This window comes from Corythoichthys intestinalis, chromosome 13 (assembly GCF_030265065.1).
Source record: "Corythoichthys intestinalis isolate RoL2023-P3 chromosome 13, ASM3026506v1, whole genome shotgun sequence".
NCBI classification, from domain to species: Eukaryota; Metazoa; Chordata; class Actinopteri; order Syngnathiformes; family Syngnathidae; genus Corythoichthys; species Corythoichthys intestinalis.
The window spans coordinates 38,653,183-38,676,886 of NC_080407.1; the positions used below are offsets into that span (position 1 = coordinate 38,653,183).

General features: G+C 40.4%; 1 protein-coding gene across 8 annotated transcripts in view; it reads right to left on the bottom strand.

Annotated features, from left to right (window-relative positions):
* LOC130927674 (gastrula zinc finger protein XlCGF57.1-like) overlaps positions 1-23,704 on the bottom strand; it is a 79,308-nt gene that overhangs the window by 46,747 nt on the left and 8,857 nt on the right. For 3 of the 8 annotated variants that reach the window (XR_009066482.1, XM_057853628.1, XM_057853624.1), the window contains exon 2: positions 20,006-20,401. Coding sequence is in view for 5 of the 8 variants with exons in the window: in XM_057853628.1 (XP_057709611.1) it covers positions 20,006-20,401 (396 nt within the window). In the remaining 3 variants the exon portion in view is untranslated. Of the gene's footprint in view, positions 1-56; positions 177-260; positions 493-724; positions 870-911; positions 8,185-10,530; positions 10,781-10,905; positions 12,839-20,005; positions 20,402-23,704 lie in introns of those variants that run through there. The other 5 variants (XR_009066480.1, XR_009066481.1, XM_057853627.1 and 2 more) reach the window with 5 other exon arrangements.

Sequence of the window (23,704 nt, forward strand, 5' to 3'; positions counted from 1 at the left end):
AACATAATTAGATCTTTAATAGCTTAAAAGAGCAGTTGTGCATAATGACATTGTACCTGCTCATCCATCATCTTCAGCTTTCTAAGGATTTCAGCCCAGACAACGTCATCCACCTTATGCTTGAATCTTGGATCCAATGCAGTGGCCACTTGCAGAAATGTCCTGATGTCATTGTCCTGCAAAGCACATATAGGTATACTTCAAATGTATGGTCAAGCCACAATTCAATTTCTTTCCAGCTGCCTGTCTTAGTCACGTACCTGGTAGCGCTTGGCCAGGTTTGCCCACACCTGTTTTTTAAGGTTTGATATAAACACTGTCTCTCCTTCTTCCACACTCAGATGTGCTTCAAGCTTGTGGAGAATGGGCAGAATCTGTCCACATGTGGGGCTCTTCTCTGAAGACACGCATACCGTTGATGTGTACAGAACCTTCATGACATTGATGAAATCCTCCGCTTTTCGGAAGTCTTCCTCATTTAGCCGAGCAAGCCTGTATAAAAAGAGCATATCGATCGGTCTTAGAAATATTCAAATTTTTTTCTCTCAGCAAAACATCTAACATATGCACTCTCAAAATTAGCTCATTCACTATTTGATCACTATTTTTAGTGTATTTACTCTTATATTGCTCTTTGAATTAATATTTTGTGTGTAATAGTATTTTTATTTCAAAGCTGCACATATCAGGACTAAATATCTTATTCATTTTATCCATCTCGTACCTGTCCCTTTCCGTATTCTTTCTCAGCCGTTGATCCAAGCTGGCTGCTTGGATTGCAGGGTACTGCTCCGTAAATCGCTCCAGCATTAGATAAAGAGGATTCCATTGCGTTCTCACATCAAGTATAAGTGAGTGTTGGGGCATTTCTGATAAAAACAAAGAAATATTTTCAAAAATTTAGCAGATAATTTCCATACAAGAAAACAAACATTAACAATTAAAATAATATGTGGACTTCCGGGCAGGCATGGAGTAGAGACGTGTTTGCCTCGCTCTCCCGCAAATACATCGAACTTTATTCCCCACCTGCCTGATGATTGCTAAAACTTAATTTTTGACTTGTGCCCTGCTGTTTTGTTGCTTGGAGTGGAACGATGCCGCCAAAGCAGACTAAATTGGTCGGAAAGCCCGACGCAGATACCACGCCGGTTAGCGAGTCGATGCTAGTAGCCATATTAGCCGAACACCGGTCGACTCTCTTAGAGGACTTAAAGTCTTCATTTGCCGAACTCAGTGAGAAGCTTGACGGGCTCCAACAAACTGTTAGTGATCACGACAACAGGTTGGTCTCCTTAGAGGAGAATGCGGAGTCCCTTCACCAACGATTGGAACGTGTTGAGACAACATGTGACGCACTTCGGCTCGATAACAAGCGGCTATCGGCTAAACTAAATGACATCGAGGGAAGAAATCGTCGCTGCAATGTTCGCCTTGTGGGTTTACCTGAAGGTATCGAAGGCCCGCAGCCGACGAAATTCTTTTCCAAACTTTTGAAGGATCTGCTGGGGGGCGGAATTTTCCCAACAGCTCCGGAGTTGGATCGAGCCCATCGTAATCCAACCTCCAAACCAGCTAACGGGAAGCCAAGGCCCGTCCTGGTTTGTTTTCATCGCTACCAGAATAAGGAGCTGCTGGTCCGGGAGGCACGGAAGAGACGCTCGCTCGAGTACCAGGGGCACGCTTTCAGAGTGTATGAGGATTATACTCCGGAGGTGGTGAGCCAAAGGAAACCCTACGGCGCGGTGATGGCTGCGCTATATGAGAAGGGTCTTCGGCCCTCGCTGCTCTTCCCTGCTCGGCTTCGGATCGTTCAGGCTGACGGCACCCGCGTTTGGTTCGGGTCGGTTGATGAAGCGAATAATTACATCCAAAAGCTTGATGGTGCTGCACATTGACTCTATTCAGTTTTGTTCATGTATGTTAGTGACAGTTTTGGTTTATGACCATTGCTTATTGCTGCCAGTTTGCTAGCTACATGTTTAAATTGCACAACGTTGTTTTTGTTGTTTTGTTTTTCATTATTACCACGTGCTGTTGTTTTGTTTGTTTGTTTGTTTCTTTTTTCCCTTCTGAAGACACGTGGCATATCGATTCTGATTGTTGCTAGCGTTGGCATTTATTTATTCAGTTAATTATATGAAGGACCTGCTCATACTGAAGTAATAGTGATATTTTATTTATATTTTATTTTTTGGGCAGGTTGATGGACCTGCTAGTTTCGGTGCAAACTCGGGTTTGTTTTGTCCCCCCCATACTTGGGGTCTTTTGTTATAAAGTATAAAGTTTTCAATATGGGGTTTTCACAGTCATGGGGATCATTATGCTATTACTTTAGCGGGTGAGGGATTAGAGTTAAGCTCTATCTGGAAGTTTTAGAGTTAGTTAGGGAAGGTGTGCTGTTTACTCTGACAGCTAGTTTCGCCTTAGGGGTTCGAGGAGGGTTAAGGGGTTGGGGTTTCACTCACAGCAATATTGTCATTTGCTGTCACTTTGTCATTAATGCTGTCAAACTGTTACTATATTTTTTGGGTTTAATGCTGACTACTGTCTATATAACATTACACAGAGGAGCGTCATGAACAGCGACCTTGATCTGGTAAGCTGGAACGTTAAAGGCCTTAACCACCCGGTTAAGAGAAAGAAAGTATTGGTCCACCTAAAACGAATGAGGACTGCAGTCGCCTTTCTTCAAGAAACCCATCTTCGAAGGTCAGATCATTCCCGTCTGAGAGGTGAGTGGGTGGGGCAGCTCTTCCATTCGACCTTTCAAGCTAAAGCAAGAGGGGCAGCCATATTGATAAATAAAAATATATTTTTTACTCCCACTGGAGTCATAGCGGACCCAAATGGCCGATACATTATAGTACAGGGTAGCCTTTATAATTTAAAGGTAATTTTAGCTAGTGTCTATGCTCCAAATCTGGATGACGCCCAGTTTTTCGTACGACTTATTCAATTGCTCCCTGATGTCAACTCCCATTTACTTATAATGGGTGGAGACTTTAACCTTTGTTTGGATCCTTTGCTCGATAGGTCGTCACATAGGCCTGGCAGGGTTGCATCCAAATCAGCTTCTTACCTTCAATCTTGTTTTTTAGAACTTGGCATTTCTGATATATGGCGTTTTTTACATCCAAAAGATAGGGAATATTCTTTTTTTTCACATGTACATCATACATACAGCAGAATAGACTATTTCTTTACAGATAATAGACTAATATCCAATGTTCGCTCCTGTGAATACCAAACTATAGTTATTTCAGATCATGCACCCCTTGTGCTGAAGTTGAATTTACCGGAAGCAGGTGCTACCAGCAGGAATTGGAGGTTTAACTCACTTTTACTAGCAGATGAGGTTTTTGTAAATTTTCTTTCTGATCAGATTACGCTGTTTTTAGATATCAATACCACCCCTGAGGTTTCTTTTTCAGTAATTTGGGAGGCACTCAAGGCCTATTTACGGGGCCAAACCATTTCTTATATGGCTGCCAAAAGGAGAAAAACCAATGCAAAACTTTTAGACTTGGACCGGAGAATAGCAGACCTTGATAATACTTATGCACAATCTCCATCTCCTGCTCTGTATAAAGAGCGACTTCGTCTCAAATCAGAATATGACTGTGTTTCGTCATACTTTGTGGAGAATCTGCTGAATAGGAGTAGAAGTAATTTTTATGAACATGGGGACAAAGTGGGCTCAATTTTGGCTAGGCAACTAAAGGGTGTTAAATCAAAATTCACTATCACCGGCATCACATTGGATGGTAAAATTATTACGGATCAGCCGGGAATTAATACAGCTTTTAAGGATTATTATAGTGAATTATATACTTCAGAGGCTCCCAGGGACACAGAGGCCATGCTAAGTTTTTTTAAGGATTTGGAATCTCGACAGATATCTCCCGAAATAGTCTCAGAATTGGATAAGCCGGTGACTCAGCAAGAAGTTGGGAATGCCATAGCCGGGCTCCAAATTGGGAAAGCGCCTGGTTTAGATGGTTTCCCCAGTGCGTTTTATTTAAAATTTGCTCGGCAGTTGACTCCCATTCTGACGGCTGTGTATGGCGAGTCCCTGTCCTCAGGTTACCTTCCACCTACTTTAAATCAAGCTTGCATTACATTGTTAGCGAAAAAAGATAAAGATCCATTGAAACTTGGATCTTACAGGCCTATTTCTCTTTTAAATACAGACTACAAAATACTAGCTAAAGTACTTGCGCATCGCTTGGAGTCTGTTTTACCAAATATTATAACCCATGATCAGACGGGCTTTGTTCAACATAGACGTTCCTTTTTCAATATCCGTCGGTTATTTAACATAATTTACACTCCTAGCCAGTCTGCCTCTGAATGTGTTATAGCTATGGATGCCGAAAAGGCTTTTGACAGGGTGGAATGGAACTATATGTTCGAGACGCTAAAACAGTTTGGATTTGGGGCTACATTTATATCTTGGATTAGATTATTATATTCCAGACCTGTGGCTAAGGTTTTAACTAATAATGAGCTTTCAGAGCCATTTAATTTATATCGTGGGACACGTCAAGGTTGCCCTTTAAGCCCTCTGCTTTTTGTTTTGGCCATTGAACCTCTTGCAGTTGCTATTAGATCTAACCAATATATAACAGGAATAAATAGAGGAGGCATAGAACATAAAGTTTCATTATACGCTGACGACTTACTCCTTTACATATCTAACTCACAAAGTTCGATTCCACCTGCTCTTGACCTGCTACAACGATTCGGCAGATTCTCAGGTTACAAGCTCAATCTCCATAAGAGTGAATTGATGCCTTTAGATGTTCACAAATTTGAAATTGGTGATGTCAGCCTGCCTTTTAAAGTGAATACTAGTAGCTTTAATTACTTGGGAATATCGGTAACCAAGCAATATAAGGCACTCCGTGAGCATAATTTTGACAGGCTTTTGGTCAGGACTAAGACTGACCTGGCTAATTGGTCACTGCTGCATACCTCACTAGCAGCACGCGTTAATGCTGTCAAGATGACGGTATTGCCCAGATATTTATACTTGTTTCAATGTTTGCCTATTTTCATTCCTGTTTCATATTTTAAAAAATTGGATTCAATTATTTCTTCTTATATATGGAATAATAAACAGCCACGTTTACGTAAAGAATTCCTGCAAGGGGCTAAAAGCGACGGCGGTTTGGCTCTTCCTAATTTTCAGTTGTATTACTGGGCCGCAAATCTAAATTGTATGGCATATTGGTTATATTACCATCTTAAGGAGAACGGTCCCGCTTGGGTGCAGATGGAAGCATGTGCATGTCTCCCAAATTCATTAGCCGCCTTGTGTGGTGCGCCACTGCCCTTGAAAGTTGGGGTATCAGGAAATAACCCAGTATTATCTCACTCCCTTCGGATACTATCTCAATTTAGGAAAAAAAATGGTGTAGTTGGTACTTGTCTTTTTAGCCCAGTGGCATCGAATCATTTTTTGGTCCCCTCAACAGTCGATAAAGCCTTTCATTTGTGGTCCAGCCTGGGTCTTACACGTTTAAATGACCTTTTTGTGGATGATATTTTTGCCTCTTTCGCACAGCTAGTCCAAAGATTTAATATTCCTAACTCTCATCATTTTAGATATCTGCAACTTAGAAGCTTCGTTAAGAGTATTATATCGCTTTTCCCAAATAAACCTCCTACAACAGTTTTAGATGATGTTATGTCTTTAGATCCGACAGAGAAAGGGGGAATTAAGCACATTTTTAATCTAATTTCTAATAAGGTAGCTCCGTCCTTATCCAGAATCAAAGACCTGTGGGCACGGGATCTTCAAACACCAATCGGAGAGGGACTGTGGTCTAAGGTTTTGGGTAGGGTACATAATTCATCTATGTGCGCTCGTCATGTTCTGATTCAATTTAAGGTAGTACACCGGGTACACTATTCTAAGGTAAGATTGTCCAGAATCTTTCCAGAAATCAGCCCTTTGTGTGATAGGTGCAAGCTGGCGGATGCAACACTGATCCATATGTTTTGGTTATGTCCCAGCTTAGAAATATTTTGGAAGGGTATTTTTGAAGCCCTCTCCCTCGTGTTAGGGGTCGGAATCACTCCTGATCCTATAATATCAATATTTGGAGTTTTACCGGAGGGTCTGTGGCTGCCTACTTGGGGGTGTAGGGTTATTGCTTTTACCACCCTTTTGGCGCGACGTTTAGTTCTTTTGAGGTGGAAGGAGGCTGCCCCACCCACAACTTCGCATTGGATAAGGGATGTGCTGATGAATCTTAGGCTCGAGAAAATCAGATATATTCTTCGCGGTTCTGAAAATAAATTTTATAATACATGGGGACCTTTTCTTTCATTCTTTGACAACACCACTACACAAGTGCAGGAATGACATATGCACTGTTATATTGCTAATTTAGCCATGGGGGATGGGCAACGGTACGGTCGCTTTCCATGCTGCTCCTATTTGGTGGGACATTTGAATGTATTGCACTGTATTTTTATTCCGTAACCACTATGTATCGAAGTGATGGCACGGAAGAACTTTCTATGACTCTCTGGACATTTACGATTAGACATAGACTTCATGGTTGTTTGTGTTGGATAACTTAGAGTGAAACATTTTTTTTTTTTTTTTTTTTTTAATTTATTTATTATTATTATTATTATTTTGTTTAGTTTGGGAGGGGTGTTCTGTATTTTTTTAACACCAATAAAAAGAAATTTGAAAAAAAAAAAATAATAATAATATGTCAAAGAATGTAGTAGGCTACTATATTCTTTGACCATGATTATGATCACAAATTTAAGTAATTACATATACACATATGCAGTGTTTAAATGAAGTGGACTTGTTGTTTCTTACTGAGAAGTTGTTGTTTTTTCCGGAGAACCACTTTGGCCATCGAGCACCTCTTCATCCAGACAACAACAGTTCGGATCTTGGCTACCCACTGAGTCACTGCATTCAGGGAGTATAAACTTTGTGCTGCTAGATTGAGTGTGTGGGCAAAGCAGCACAGTTTTGAAGGAGAAACGATATCGTCATCGCACACACCATATAACTGTTTGCATTAGTCTAACACATATATAGTCTAACACATACATATGGTACAGGTTTTCGTAGGCACCGTCTAACTGTTTGCATTAGGCTAACACACGTAATATAATTAATCAGGAAATAGTATCATTTTCATATTTACGGTAGGACTACACTACTAATATAAAATAAATAGCACACCATAGTTTAATGAGAAGAAATAGAAGAGATACACAATGCCGTCTTATCACAAGAGTGACACACCAACTCGGGTAATCTGCTCTCCCAGCAAACTCCAAGGACAAAGCGCTTTGTCCTAAAACAAGTACAACCAGCCTGGACAGCAAAGTTGATAGTGGGCGTCCCAATCCGCGCACGAACCTAAGCCGCCCAAAACCGGCCACAGCGGGGGTGGCCCAAAAGCAACGCCCAGAAACGCCTTCGACAAGACCCGCGTCAGCAAAGACTTCAAAAAGACTGGACACTGAGATAAGACAGATTTCTTCTGCTCGGAAACATGTCGCCTTGTTTTGGATCCAGAATTGTCCCTCCGTCGTCTGTTTTTGCCTTGTTTTTTACCATTGTCGACGAATAAATGGTCAACCTGTTTCCGGCGAGTGTTCTTCAAGCTTTTGAAACATGGAGTCAGTGTGCAAAGGGTTAACACAGGAACGCGCAAAGTTTCGCTTCCTCCTGGCCTGGCTCGCGGGGGCGTCGAGCGGCGGAGCACATTTCCGTTCTGTTGCCGGCCTCCCCGTGCGGTTTGGGCTGAGAAGACTAAATTCCTTCAGTTTCAAAACATGCAGCCGCTTTATAGCCACGTCCATATTGGCAGCATAATCAACAGTGGTTGCGACGATTTTGTCTGAATGTCCCCTATTTCCTCTGCCACAACACAACCTGTCTGAGCTTTGTACACAGCTTTTGTTTTTAACACTTTTTGCTGCATTTTGCCCTCCACTATATAATGTGCTGTGATGGTAAGGTAGTGGTCCTGCGCAATGCTACTCCAGCCATCACATGTGAGCGCAACAGATACAGCGTCACCGAGCTCTGTAATTACATTGGCCTTCTCGACTTCATACCACGATGGGATTAATTTATTCGCCAAGGTATCCCTGGTGGGAGGTGTGTACTTCGGGTTGATAGCTTTCATCATGTCCCTGCAAAATATTAACATACAATGTCACTGTTACGTTTGTTCAAGGCAGATTATTGATTAGCAATACATTATATTATATTGTATTATATACAGTGCCTTGCAAAAGTATTCGGCCCCCTTGAATCTTGCAACCTTTCGCCAAATTTCAGGCTTCAAACATAAAGATATGAAATGTAATTTTTTTGTCAAGAAGCAACAACAAGTGGGACACAATCGTGAAGTGGAACAACATTTATTGGATAATTTAAACTTTTTTAACAAATAAAAAACTGAAAAGTGGGGCGTGCAATATTATTCGGCCCCTTTACTTTCAGTGCAGCAAACTCACTCCAGAAGTTCAGTGAGGATCTCTGAATGATCCAATGTTGTCCTAAATGACCGATGATGATAAATAGAATCCCAACTGTGTGTAATCAAGTCTCCGTATAAATGCACCTGCTCTGTGATAGTCTCAGGGTTCTGTTTAAAGTGCAGAGAGCATTATGAAAACCAAGGAACACACCAGGCAGGTCCGAGATACTGTTGTGGAGAAGTTTAAAGCCGGATTTGGATACAAAAAGATTTCCCAAACTTTAAATATCTCAAGGAGCACCGTGCAAGCCATCATATTGAAATTGAAGGAGCATCAAACCACTGCAAATCTACCAAGACCCGGCCGTCCTTCCAAACTTTGTTCTCAAACAAGGAGAAAACTGATCAGAGATGCAGCCAAGAGGCCCATGATCACTCTGGATGAACTGCAGAGATCTACAGCTGAGGTGGGAGAGTCTGTCCATAGGACAACAATCAGTCGTACACTGCACAAATCTGGCCATTATGGAAGAGTGGCAAGAAGAAAGCCATTTCTCAAAGATATCCATAAAAAGTCTCGTTTAAAGTTTGCCACAAGCCACCTGGGAGACACACCAAACATGTGGAAGAAGGTGCTTTGGTCAGATGAAACCAAAATTGAACTTTTTGGCCACAATGCAAAACGATGTTTGGCGTAAAAGCAACACAGCTCATCACCCTGAACACACCATCCCTAATTGACGGGAAGATGGATGCAGCCAAATACAGGAACATTCTGGAAGAAAGCCTGTTGGTATCTGCACAAGACCTGAGACTGGGACGGAGATTTATCTTCCAACAGGACAATGATCCAAAACATAAAGCCAAATCAACAACGGAATGGTTCAAAAATAAACGTATCCAGGTGTTAGAATGGCCAAGTCAAAGTCCAGACCTGAATCCAATCGAGAATCTGTGGAAAGAGCTGAAGACTTGTTCACAAACACTCTCCATCCAACCTCACTGAGCTCGAGCTGTTTTGCAAGGAAGAATGGGCAAGAATATCAGTCTCTCGATGTGCAAAACTGATAGAAACATACCCCAAGCGACTTGCAGCTGTAATTGGAGCAAAAGGTGGCGCTACAAAGTATTAACGCAAGGGGGCCGAATAATATTGCACGCCCCACTTTTCAGTTTTTTATTTGTTAAAAAAGTTTAAATTATCCAATAAATTTTGTTCCACTTCACGATTGTGTCCCACTTGTTGTTGATTCTTGACAAAAAATTAAAATTTTATATCTCTATGTTTGAAGCCTGAAATGTGGCGAAAGGTTGCAAGGTTCAAGGGGGCCGAATACTTTTGCAAGGCACTGTATATACATACACATACATATATATATATATATATATATATATTTATACACCGCTCAGTGAGCCTTTAATTTTTGTGAGCACCGCTCACAAAAATTAAAGGAACACTTTGTTCCAATGTTTGTGTGTAATCCACATTTTCAAAAATGTGTACATATACACTTTGCACTTTGTTCCTTTAATTTTTGTGAGCAGTATATGTTAATTGTGATTTGTGTAGTTTCATAAAACAAGCTTTTGACATCATGCTTGACGACGTATGCTGAAAGATCTGTGTGTGTGAAGTGCAAACAGAATGCACTAAGGCATAATAATGAGGAAGAGAGCCACACAATGTTTTGACCTCTCTCCCTCTATACCGTTATACGTTATAACGTTCAACGCAGATCATTTCTAGCGTCCATGTGAGGAGGAGAACGAGCGACGAAGAGAGCGTCGACCTGGGGCTTTTTACGATTTGGAACCTACAACTGTATATACATATATGTAACAGATATATATGCAGTTCTCCTCACACGCACGGTGGAAATTACCCACTTTGAACGTTAAAACATAACGTTATAGAGATCGATAGAGAGCTCAAAACGTGTGGCTCTCTTTCTCATTATTATGCCTTAGCGCATTCTGTTCGCACTTCGCACACACAAATCCTTCAGCATACGTCGTCAAGCATATTTTTGGAAACCAAACAAATCACAATTAACATGATTATTAACTAAACCGTTATTTAGGCTCCCACAATAATTATTGCTTAACTAACCTAAAGGTTGGTGACTCCACATCTGAAAAGGGATGCAGCCTTTTCACAAAATATGCTGTAACTTTTCTGTGACACTCTTCAATTTGTTGCGCCGACATCTTTCCTCTGGCTGCGATGGTGAACGGACTAGCACATTGCGGAGTCTGGTCAACTGCCTGGCTACTGTTAGCATTAATGCTAACGTCAGGTCGAGTGTCTAAAAAAAGTAAACGGTCCAACATTAGCTTGATATTTGAGTTGACCAGCCGCATTAACAACAGTATAATGTGTCTGCTTCCTCAATTACAGCAGGGGACAGACGTAATTTATTGTTGTACTCACCTTGTTCTGACTGGTTAGAGGAAGGCTGGCGCAGTGACTCAAATACACGGCACTCAGTGACTTGTATTCGATGAAGCCGGAGGTGTTTTATCATATTGGTTGTGCAGCCACCTTTGCATGATATAGCTACATTGCAAATGTTGCACTGAGCTGACTGGTAATTTTTTTTGGTGAAGTTAAGCCAAACTTTTGAGCGTCGCCGCGTCGTGTCCGTGGTTGTAATCACGTTGCAATGAAAAAAACATGTGCTTATACGTTGCTTCTTCTTCGAGTTTTTTTCCCCTTCATGTTGCTTCTTCTTCACGTTTTTTTTCGCCCTCCATGTGGATTCTTCTTCGCGGTTTCTTTCCCCCTTCATGTGGCTTCTTCACGTTTTTTTTTCTTCTTGTCGGCAGTGGCGGTCAGGGCATCGAAATGTAGGGCCGAAATCTAAAAATTCGAACGGTTCCGGGACCATCGGCGTGTTAGAACCGGGTCCAATGGGTGCTCGATGTTCGATGCCCAACCCTGGTTACACCCCTACGAGTGACACTGTGGAATTTCGGCAGCGAGCCCATGTGACGTCACCACGCTCCGACGTCAACAACAATAATGGCGACCTACTAGTTCAAATAATTTTACACATTTTATTAAAACGAAAACATTAAGAGGGGTTTTAATATCAAATGATTGTAACTCGTACTAACATTTTTAAGAAATACATCTTTTTATCCAAGGTTCCCTTCAAGAAATCTATTACTAGGAGATGGCTTAAAAAAGAATCACCTACTATTGAAGAATGGATAGATATTGTACATGAAATCTACAGGATATCATGGAGAAGCTATCATTTTCACTCAAACTTGAGATTGATACATTTGATTTGATACGGTCCAAATGGACAGAGTACGTAAAACCAATTAGAATGGACTTCATTTGACACTCAAAACAGAAAGTACCTCCGAAGTATGTTTGGTGGAAAACAATACCTGGTGTGCTCCCAAATGTTTTAAGTTGCTGTGTATTACTTTTATTTATCTTTTTCTTTCTAAATTATATTTATTATTTTTTGTTCCCCTTAAAAGAAAAATGTAAGGAATCGAGAAATAGACTATATTTACTCATCACTGTAAGTACAATGTATATTATTTGTGAGATGTTAAAATAGAAATTTGAAAAAAAAAGATGGACAATATCACAGTATGCATGACACCATTCCTCACCGAAGCAAGCGTGAAAGTAAACAAACGACTGAAGCATCCGTTTGTGTAAACTGTCGTTCATGTGAATCATATTGTTTACTTTACTAGCTTTACTGTTGGTAAATAAAGAGAACCTTCGTCAATAATTAAAGATGCATTACTGCAAATTTACCTTTGCAGTATTTCGTTGCCATGTCTCTTAACTCTGGCTGCCATTGACAGCGCTAAACACCCAATCCACTTAGACTGGAAGAATCAACAGGAAGTGAGTTGGAAATGCCCCAAAATGAACAACAAATGAACTAAAATGTCCCCAAATTAAACCCATTAGTTGCCATTGACGACCATTGACAATTGATCCATTTGAAGTGGGAGGGATGCCATCGATGAACATACGTTAACACTCCCAGTTCAAATGGATCAGACGTCTACCAGCGATAAACTCACAGCAGAAGGATGAGAAGCACTTGTTTTTCATGTTTATTAGTTGTTTAGTAGAGTGATTTCCCGACCAATGTATCAATAATCTTTTTATCGCCATATCGTGAGATCATCGTTATCGTGAGCTTTGCATCGTCAATTGTATCGTTTAATCAGGTACCAAGAGGTTCCCAACCCTATTCATTAATTCATTCATTAATTAATTACTTGTAAACAAGAATAACAAAGAAAAATGCTTGTCTTTATTCAAGGCTTCATTGAGTGATTGACAACAGCCTCTCACTTGAATGAGTTGCCACAGACGGTGTGAAAGAAACTAAACGATGACTGATGACTGATGACATTTAAAGCCTTCGATCGTAGAGCTACCGAGTAGGGGTGTGGATCTCCATTACTGTGGCGATTAGATATGCATCTAGATGCCCTGCCAGCGATACGATATAATTTGCGATACACTGAATCCCTGCCCGATACGATACTTACGATTAATCCATGTTTTCGATACGATGCGATATGATTCACCCTCCATCCCAATTTGATATGATACCATACAACCTGTTCCCGATACGATGTGATGCACTTCGATAAAGTGCGATACACCTGGTCGTGATGATTTTTGGTAAATTAGTTCAATCAAATGCGATTCAGTGTGAAGCAAAAATGATATCGTATTTTATCTACTAAGCTCAAAAACAAACAAAAAATAAGATGGCAATTAAGTATGTTACAAAAGGCTTTGATTAATATAAGAGTAAAACAAAACAAAGATACCTTAAAGATGCTGTACGTGTAAACAGTACAGTAACATTAATCACTCTCAGTGAGTGACTAACAGTAACACTTTGCAATGTCTACATCCCTGTATGCCAGACAATGCCAGACAAAACCTAAATACACACAACTGCTATTGCAAAGAAAAACCACGAACAACTTGGCAGTGGCATCTGCTGTAAACTGACGACTCTCACTGAGTGTCTTAAGTTCAATGTCCATCTATGTCCCAAATATTCAAATGAAAAACAACAAATAATGACCTTTAACAATTAGTTATATCTTTAACAAATCACAACTGCTTGTGAAAAGAAGAATACAAACAACTTGGTTGTGAGTGACATCTGCTGTAAATCTGCTCATCTTGCTTCATCTGCTGTAAACTGAGAACTCTCCTCTGAGTGTTTTATTCACAATGTCCATACATGCCTGTCAGTGTCAGTCAAATCGTAATATGAAAAGTCATCTAAATGGTTCACGTGCAATTTTTTTTTCTCACCAGTCTTGTTGTTAGACCCTGCTCTGTCATTCTCGCGACGTCGACACCATGCTGTCTCTTCACGTGAGTTCCCATGTTTGCTGTGCTGCCGTTGTAAGGTTTAGATGCACGGCTTTCTTTAGAAATAACATGAGTCTTGTCAAGTCTGCCATCTTTTTTGTAAAATCCATAGTACTGCCAAACGATGGATTTGAACTTTGAGGGTGCGTTGAAAATCCGTTCCGCTTCACTGCCACTCTGATGCTACCCTCCGTCATGGTTACTTGTAGGGCTGCAGCTATCGAATATTTTAGTAATCGAGTAATCGACTGAAAATTCTATCGATTCATCGAGTAATCAGATAAAACAAATATATTTTTAGGTGAAGAGCAATTATAAATATACATGAGAAAACAAGACATTTCATCTAATTTTGAACCATTTTCAGTCAATCAATGTCTTTATTTTCGATGTATATTGTTGAAAACAGCCAACAATTGCATCTCAGATGTACCTAGAATTAAAAAAAAAAAAAAAAAAGACTAATTCACTGCTTTCACTCAAAAAACTTTAGATCTTATTACAAATATATATATATATATATATATATATATATATATATATATCTTACCTAAAAATGCTGTTACGCTTGATAACACACATCACTTAAAAGTTTGGATTTTTTCCCACGTCTTTCAATTGAATTTCTCTTTGTGTCGAGCCATTTTTAAGTTCTAGTTAAGTTTTAAGTTAGTCTAAACTGCAAGTCCTGATAGGATTTTGAGTTTTTGCAGTGTTCAAAATAAATGTATGATACAGGCTGTATTGGAGCACATTAGCACCAGTGCTACTTGGTGTTTTATCCAGCAATCACTACTAAGCTAAAATTGATAGTTAGCATGATTAAGTTTTTATTTTACACCCTCATCACTCCACAATGCTATGTTATGTTAAAGCCTGTATGTAAGACACGTTAGCCAAGCATCGACAGTGGTCATAATTAATAGAAACCTAGCCCTCCGCAGGGCTAACGTTACTTCAGAACAGTAACGTTAATCTTATTTATTAGCGCTTAGCGCTCTTTATTAGCGCTTAGCGCTGTACTGCTTTAAGATGGCGGCTGTTTACTAAAGCTGCCCAGACGCGGCCGAGTCTGTCATTTAGCATCAAGTTCAACATACATGTGATCTCTATGAGACACATGAGACGCTACCTGTACCAACGTAGCATCGTGCGGGCTAGTATTTAGCAATGTCGGCGTCGTTTGTGGCGGCTGTCGGCTGCAGTAAGTTTTTTTTTTTTTCCCCTTCTTCCTCTCCGCACGTGACAGCGTGTTGTCCCGCATTAAAAGTAGTCCGAGCAAAACGTGATGCTTAGAGCTGTCAAAATAAACGATTACTCGAGGTGAATAAAATTACTCGGATCCGTTTTTAAACTCGAGTTACTCGAGTTGCTCGAGTACTCGTTTCAGCTCTAGTTACTTGTAGCACTAGCTAACAGAGAGTGTGTGTGTGCCTTGCCTAGCCTACGACATTCCTCCATATTGAAACAAATCGCAAAATAGTGATGGGGCATTCAAGGCACCTTGGAAAAAAGGACAGACTGCAGTACAACGTGGAAAATATTGATTCAATGTTGAAGATTACCGATAAAACACACAGCGAACAAATGCATCTTGATTTTACGCCGTCTTTGCACCGATGTACACTGAATGAATCGATACACTGGCGTCGCGCACCTTTTTATCTCGACCACGATCCATATCGATTATTTTCCACATCTCTACTACCGAGCCTTCTCTCGCGAGATCAAGGGTACAAACCTAACCAAACCTATACCAGCAACTAACAAAAAGTTTTGAGTTGTTTCACTGCCTGAAGCCATCGTGTAGCACAGCTGACACACTGATTAACCCTTTAAGGTCTGGGCCTATTTTGTCTGATTTTGCATGCCTTTGAAGTTGCCTTTATATTTCAAAGAAAGAATTGTTTACGATGGCCTGGTTTGGTCCCTTTTTTTGTGACACCTTGAACTTCATGTCCAAACTGTTGTTTCCTTCACTGACCAATTATAAATCATCATTTTGGGCCCAAAAAGACCAAAAATTCCAAAATCGTTTTGTCAAAATTTTTAATATTGATGTCCAATTGATAACCAAACATGCGTAACAAACCGTTTTGAAACTTTGTAATATTTATTCTACATGTTAGGATGAACATTCAACTAAAAAAGTTTTAGAATAAATAGTCTTATATTTGACAATTCAACATAAACAACATTTATAGCCATAGGCGTTTTTTGCCTTTATACATGCTCTAGTCAAAACAGGTTATATACAGCAGACCAAACAGTGAAGAACAGTGAAAAAATATATACGATCTAACACAAAAAGTGTTTAGAGGCCATCTCTTTATGAGTTTAGGTATTGCGGCCCATCACCTGATGAAAACTATGTACACACAATCAAGTTTCTTGAACACACATTTATATACACAAATTGAGAAGACTGATTGTGGGGAAAAAAATATATATATAACATTGGGGAAAAAAGTATTTTCAAAAATATTTACAATAAACAAGTTAAATTTTTTTCAGGCATGCCACTCCCAAAAGCAGTTTCGTCCTGGAATTAGACACAGGGCTACATCACAGCCCACACTTCCATGGGGTGTCGGTCCTCCTTCCACCCTTCCATTTTCATTTCACTTTACTTTCATTGTCACTATAAATGTACATGAAAAAAAGTCAGTATTTATGAAAATAATAAAGTATAAAATAAAAATATATACAGCAATAAATAATAATGGAAATCTATATGTATGACAATAGAAAGAATACCATAGCTGAATATGTGCTACATCCCTAATCTTCATATAGAAAGAAGAACACCACAAATTATAAATGCCTGCCTGAGATACACACAGTGCACGTACAACTTTGATCTGATATGCACATTTTATTATTATATACACAAACACACACTTATATTGCATCAAAATTAACTTTGTCTTGCAATATCAAAAGAAACTTTCAAAAGAAACTTTTTCAGCATTAAAAAAAAAAAAAAAAAAAAGTGAGTTGGCTTACCTCTGCTCGTCGATGGCGTCACCCACGTGTTCAAATCCGTCACTATCTTCACTCGAGGACTCTTCCGAAGAAGACGATGACGAATTTGGATCATCCTCTTCCTCAAGTTGATCAAAAAGCACAATTGCTTGCGCTAAATTTAGTTTTCCGTTCATTCTCAAAGTCACACAAAGTCGCTGCTCGATCCAAACGGCCGTCGCTCGCCACCTCGCTGCTTCAGAACACTCCTCCCTCTCGTTCGGTGGAACTTCGCACGGCAGTTATATTTATAAAAAAACGCATTTTGTGCTTCCACTGCGACTTCGAAAGGGTTCGTTTCATTTGTGTTTTTTTCATGGAGCTTCCGTTTTGAAAAAGGACAAGAAATGATGGAAATATAGACATAAACAAATAATCCATGCAGCGTTTTAATGTTTTTTTGAGAGGACAATAAAACTATAAAACTTAAATGACAATATCTCACGTTTTAGTTGGTCGATTGACTTCAAATAATAACGAGTAAACCGCAACTTCCGCACTTCAAAACGAGACCAACCAACGGCATGTGGGTGACGTAATTAAAACGTGAGGGCGCTTCAAAGACGACGTGCGCTGAGGACGCGCGTCCTTCAACTCTCAAGGGTTAACAACTGAAGGGGTGAGCCATACCTGCAGCTGCGAGGGATTTCTACCTGCATTTCTGGATACAAAGAATAATTGATACCGGAAGACGGAAAATTTTAGTGAATTTGAAACCGTGTCGTAACCGGTAACCTGCACATGTTTATATACCGCAATTAAGCCTGTCGCAATATGCAATAATTCCATTTATCGCACAGTAAATAAAAATGAAGGTGGTAATTTTTCCGCTGCGATTTATCGCCTTGTGTGCACGTGAGTGTGCGCGTGCACACGCAACAGACGTGCTGTTAAAAGTTCAGCTTCCTTGTTACCAACTTCGCAAAATACATCTTCGTTCCGGGTCCGGCAAAAAAAAAGCGCCGGAGCCAATCTGTTACTATTATATCCTATTGTTCAACGTATACCGGCTGCGTCTGTGCTCCGGATTGACTGCGGACCATCTCCACCGTGCCGGAGCTCGCCGGATGGTTTAGGCCAGGGGTGTCCAAACTTTTTGCAAAGTGGGCCAAATTTGGTGTGGTAAAAATGTGGGGGGCCGACCTTGGCTGACGTCCTTTACGTGGAACAATATATTTAAGCAAATTTTAGCAAGCCATTCTGTGTGTCACATATGCTTTATTATTTTTTTTAAATAAATACATTTCAACAATCTCAGTTCCACGGAATCTCAATTCCACGGAACCGTTTGGCAGTTTATCTAGCCTTTGTGGCGTTCTCTTTCGACTCTCGGGCTCTTGCGAAATACTGCTGCTGTGAAATTAAACTAGCTTCAACTTACTTCAATTTCTCGCTAATCGCTACGCATCTTCCCTGTTATCTTGTCGTACATGTCAGCGTGTCTTGTTCTGGAATATCGCCTCACATTTAACTCTTTAAAAATAGCGACTGTAGACAGTTGTTGCGTATTTTAGTGAAGAAATAGTCCAATTTCCACCTATCCTTGAAGCGCCAGCCGTCGCAGTCAACTTTCTTTTTTTGTTGATTGTCGCCATTTTAGAAAATTGGGAGTAAAGGGTCACACGTGGGAATGTTGCTTAGAGTGCTGCTGCCTTTTTGTGGGTAAATGAGGAGCAGCATTTAGTGTGTAAGATACTTCATATGCTGGTAGCAGTACTGCTGACCAATTTATTAAGTCTGTGTGCGGGCCAGACGTTATTGATTTTATGACAGAGGCTGGGGGCCGGATGAAATTTGACCACGGGCCGCATTTGGCCCCCGGGCCGGACTTTGGACATGTCTGGTTTAGGCTATTTTTTATTTTTGCTGGAGACACATCCGTCAAAATGGGCGGAGCCGGGCCTGGAGTCAACAGCCCAGTTGCTTATTCACGGTTTAACCAGCCGACACGGACGAAGAACGCTCCATCATGGAGGTGGAAAGTCATAAAGTGATTTAGGATGCAGCAGATCATCACTATAAGGGCAACATTAAAAAGGAAGCTGTATGGTGTCCTATTATGTGTGTTTTTCTGGCAATGATATCAAACACACGACATGCTGACAACTTTGTTTTTTGTTAACACAGGGTGCTAAGAACACTTCCTTCCTTGTCTCTCACTGCCACGTCACATAGACACAAAACAACACCACCGTTGCGTTCAGGGTGCCTCGGAAAACACACAATCCGAATATTATACATGGAACGCCGTAGCAGAAGCTATGAGGGGAAACGTTTTCATTTGCTCAAATGCTTAAGTTATTAAGTACAATTTAATTTATTTTCTTGAAGAACGCATTTTATTTATTCTGTGTTTTTGAGCGGTATTAATATTGTTGTCTTTTACTTAAAAGAGGCATGGTCTATTGTTTTTAGTTGTGATTTCTTAAAAAGTATTTTTGAATTTAAGAGTAAACATTTATCGCTTTTAAATGGGTGTACTTGATCAATAATATATACTATATTCTCACTGTGTTATTGTAAGTTGGTTTAAAAAATAAAATAAAATAAATGGAGGTGGGTGCAATTATAGCGCATATAACAATAATTTATGAGATAAATTATCGCACACTAAAATTTGTTATCGCGACAGGCCTGACCGCAATGTTTTGTAAACCAGGGAGGCGAACCATACAGACGAGACATTTCTGCTCCTCGTTTTACATAAGAGAGCAAATGTAAACATGACCCTTGAATACTTCCTGAGTACAAAACGCACAATTGCTGCAATATGGGCTACACAACGACAAAGACCGCAACAAATTAATGTTAGGCGGCGGTTTGGTATATAAGGTCAGTTTGAGGGTGACATGTACTGCAGCTTGTTTTGAAGAGGATCACTATACATGTTATTCTGTTTCATAAGTTCTCACATAGATGTTATGCACTTTAAACTCGCGCTGATGTCAAAATGAGTCTGTCATAATTTGTAAAACAACAAGGATTGGACACACTGTCGCACAAAGACTAAATGGATTGAATGAATGCCACCAAATGACAGTTCTGGCTTCTTCTTCAGACAGTTCTGGCTTCTTCTTCAGACAGAGCCCCGCATTCCCCTCAAGGTGAGTCACGTAATACTTACAGAACAGCGAGTGTGATGTGAAGTCGTCACTCTCTGATGGTCGAGCGATGAGGTTGTCTGCTTGGTACCCTTCTTTTGATCTGCTGCTATTCGGAGGCTCCTTCCCTCTGCTGGCCTCACTCGGACCTCCATCTTTATCCTTTAACGGCTCACTAGTCCACTTGGGGATGTTCACCACCTCCACTTTAACATATGGAGGATCCTCCTCCTCCTTTTTGAGGGGATGAGGTTGCTGCTGCTCCTCAATGTGAGGGTTCTCTACTCTCATGAAATACTCCTCCTGCTCCTCTTTAATGTGGACAAATTCTTCCTCCAGCTTTATGATGTATGGCGACTCTTCAGCTACCTCCATGCGAGCAGACTCCAAGCGTTCAGGATGATGCGCTTGACTGATATCTGCAAGACCATGACCGTAATCACACATGGGCCAAATTTGATGTCTTCATTAGCCATAATCTGTCCCCACAAAAATGTACTGCTTCAGCAGTAAACCTCATTTTGTATTTATTCATATCTTGTTGTCATCCACTGCGACACAGTGTAATAGCAGTCCTGACTAGTCGACGTTGTTGACGTAGTCGATGAAGTAAATGCGTCGACGAGCACAATATCCCATCGACGGTTAAAGGCGAGTAAAAATAAATAAATAAAATACATGCGTGGAAAGTTGAGAATGTCAGACGCCCAGCATGCAAGCGAGGAAAGCGGCACAAAGTCAAAAAAAGCAGACCACAGTGGCCAAAGCATGGACTCAATTCAACGGATAAAAGAAGGGTGTCACTGTAGTGTGCAGTCTCTCGTAAATCCAGATTAGGAATGGGCGATAGGGCCTCAAGTAAAGGAGAACTACGAGAATAAAGTTGTACTATTGCTACGAGGAAAAAAGTCATTATTATGCAGGAGTAATGCAGCAGTAAACTGCTACACGCTTTACCTTAGCTGGGAGCTATGACGAAGCATTAGATTATACATCTTTCTTTTGATCATCATTTGATGTAGATGAGTCAAAAATATTAAGGATTTCCTTATGAGTAAAACCGATTCTAAAACACAAGATGCCTTCAATATTGTTTAACGGAGGCAGCATCGCGCTACGTAAAGTACGTAGCTGCTTATTCAGGTACGTAATAATACGACTTTTGTTCTCATAGTAATAGTACGAGAAAACACATTGAACTGTTACTAATAGAATAATCATCAAATTAATAGTACAAGAATAAAAGTCATATAATTACGTCGGGCTAATGCAGCTGAGGAAATTATAATCAATAGAAGGATTTGTCTCCAAGTCAAGGTATATGTACGTACTGGAAAGTGTGTAGCTGCTCACAGCAACTACCCGTCCGTAATAATGCGACTTTTTTCTCATAGCAATAGTACAACTTTAATGTCATAGTCCTTATTTTATTTTATTTATTTGGCCCTAATACTTTGTCATAGCGTCCTGTCAACGTGCATCACAAAGTTTTTTTTTCACATACTTCACTGTAGTGATACGTGACATTTATTTATCTATTCTGCTGCTGCAGACCCTAATGATTAGGACAATATAGACATTCCACTAAAAGAAAATGTAAGAATTGTTTTGAATTCTGTTAGAAAATTAAAGTCACTCACTGTGTTCTGAATCTGTTTATTTGCTAGTGATTTTTAGTCACTCTTTTCTGATTTTGGGGCATTTATGGGTCACTTTGTGATGATTTTGGGGCATGTATGGGTCACTTCTGGTTTATTTTGAGTTTCAGGAAATGAGCAAAAATTCTTCCCAAATGAATAGGCAGTGACTCACACTCAACAGAAAGGGATGAGAGTTCCTTCATTACCAGCAGCCAGACCTGTTGTATCTGGAGTATTCTCCTGACAGTTTGGACCAAGGGCGTAGGTTTGCATAGGGACGGTAGGGACATAACACCTCCAACTTTTCAGCAAAAAGTGTACATGCAATATATGTTTTAACACCGTCCCTACCAATGTTGAAACCAAACCTACGCCCTTGGTTTGGACATTTATTTGATTGGCAAAAGCCAATTTTGTACGCATTAAAGTGCCTGTGACACGAAAAAGCATGTTTATTTCATAATACACGCGGTATTTTATGCTTCTGAATGAAATGGACCGCTTGGATATGTGTGAAAGCGATCGCTATATTTATTTACTTTTTTTAATCCCGCGCCATTAAAATGAGTGACTTCCGGCAACAGTCTCGAGTTGAGAAAGTGGGCGCTGTGACGTGTACGGAGGAAGGAGTCCTCTTCACTATACAGCCTTACTGTTGTATGAGGACTAAGGATTCAGCTGATTTTGCGGATTAATACGTTTATTTTTTGCCTCATGCCAGCCAAACGGCTGCATCTTGCTGTAGGAGGGAGAGGCGTGTGCGCCTTTTTGGGGTTTCAAAAGGTTTCCATTCACCGGTGGATAATGGCCAAAACAAGCCCTACTACTTTGGGACCATGGGACTTACGAGGACGTGAGTAAACATCGTGTTTTGTATTATGTCAAACACTGGGATTATTTTAATATGTAGGTGGCTTGCATTTTGCGACATGCTTCTTGTCCCCTCGGCTGACAACCGGTGGCTTGTCGCACCCTCCTTTTCCCCCTATCTTCATGTGCCCGGTGTTCTGTCAAATTTTTTGACCGATCAGAAATTGCAACTTTGCGTTAAAAATTCCCGTGAATACAGTAATTACAAAGTAAATACTACAAACTTTCTTTAAATAAAGGACTACTTACGTTTGATCATAGATTGGCATGTAAAAAGCTCTCCTCATACACATTAGCTGCACATGTTAGCTACACAACAACTGCAGCCGCCCTCCTCTACGGAGTCTCTCGCTGTTTGACTTCGTCGTGTAGTAAAGCATTATTTTGCCATATTCGTGTTGACCGGCTACACGCTCCTCCGACGTCGGCCGGTTTGTTCAGTGGTCATTGTCCAGCTGCTTCCCCGGCGAGCTCCCCTGTCTGTAGAAGCTAGGAACTAGCTGTAAATTGCTCTCCGCCGGGCAGTTTGCCGATCAATCGACAACCCAGTCGTCATGTGAAATAATCCGGGCTAGTTATGTTGATCTTTCGCTTCGAAGACTTTGAAACATCACTCTGTTCGGGTTAGCATGTCGGCTATAGACATGTGCCGGTTACCGGTTTCACGGTTTACCGTGGTGTGAAAACGTCGCGGTTTCAAAACCACTAAAATTTTCCGTCAGACCGTAGTTCGGTATTCGCTATTTTTCTTGTGTCAAAAATGCAGCCAGAAGCGGCTTGGCGCAGCAGCGCCCACCCCCTCCCGTTTGTTGCTGAGTGTGAAAGTGACGCTATCGGCTAGCCAGCCAGCTAGCCCAAAAACAATTACTCCAAACATAAGGCGTACTGTTCTTCAATTTATTGAGCTCTCAAATCGTGGTAAGTGTAATATACAAAATGAATACATTTAAAATGTTGTACAATTAGATTTTTCCATGTGAGTAGCTTCATCAGATTAGCACCATGGAAAAAGTTCGCCAAAAACAAAACACACATTTTCCTTTTATATTCAATATAAAAACTAACTAAAAGCTTACAAAGATGATTGTTAGCCTAGGCTTACCTGGGAGAGCAACTTTGTTGAGTGTGACAGCCGCAGAGTGAGAAAACAATACAAGCTTGATTTGATTGAATGAAGGGGAAAAAGTGAAAGCATCAAAGATCGCTAATTGC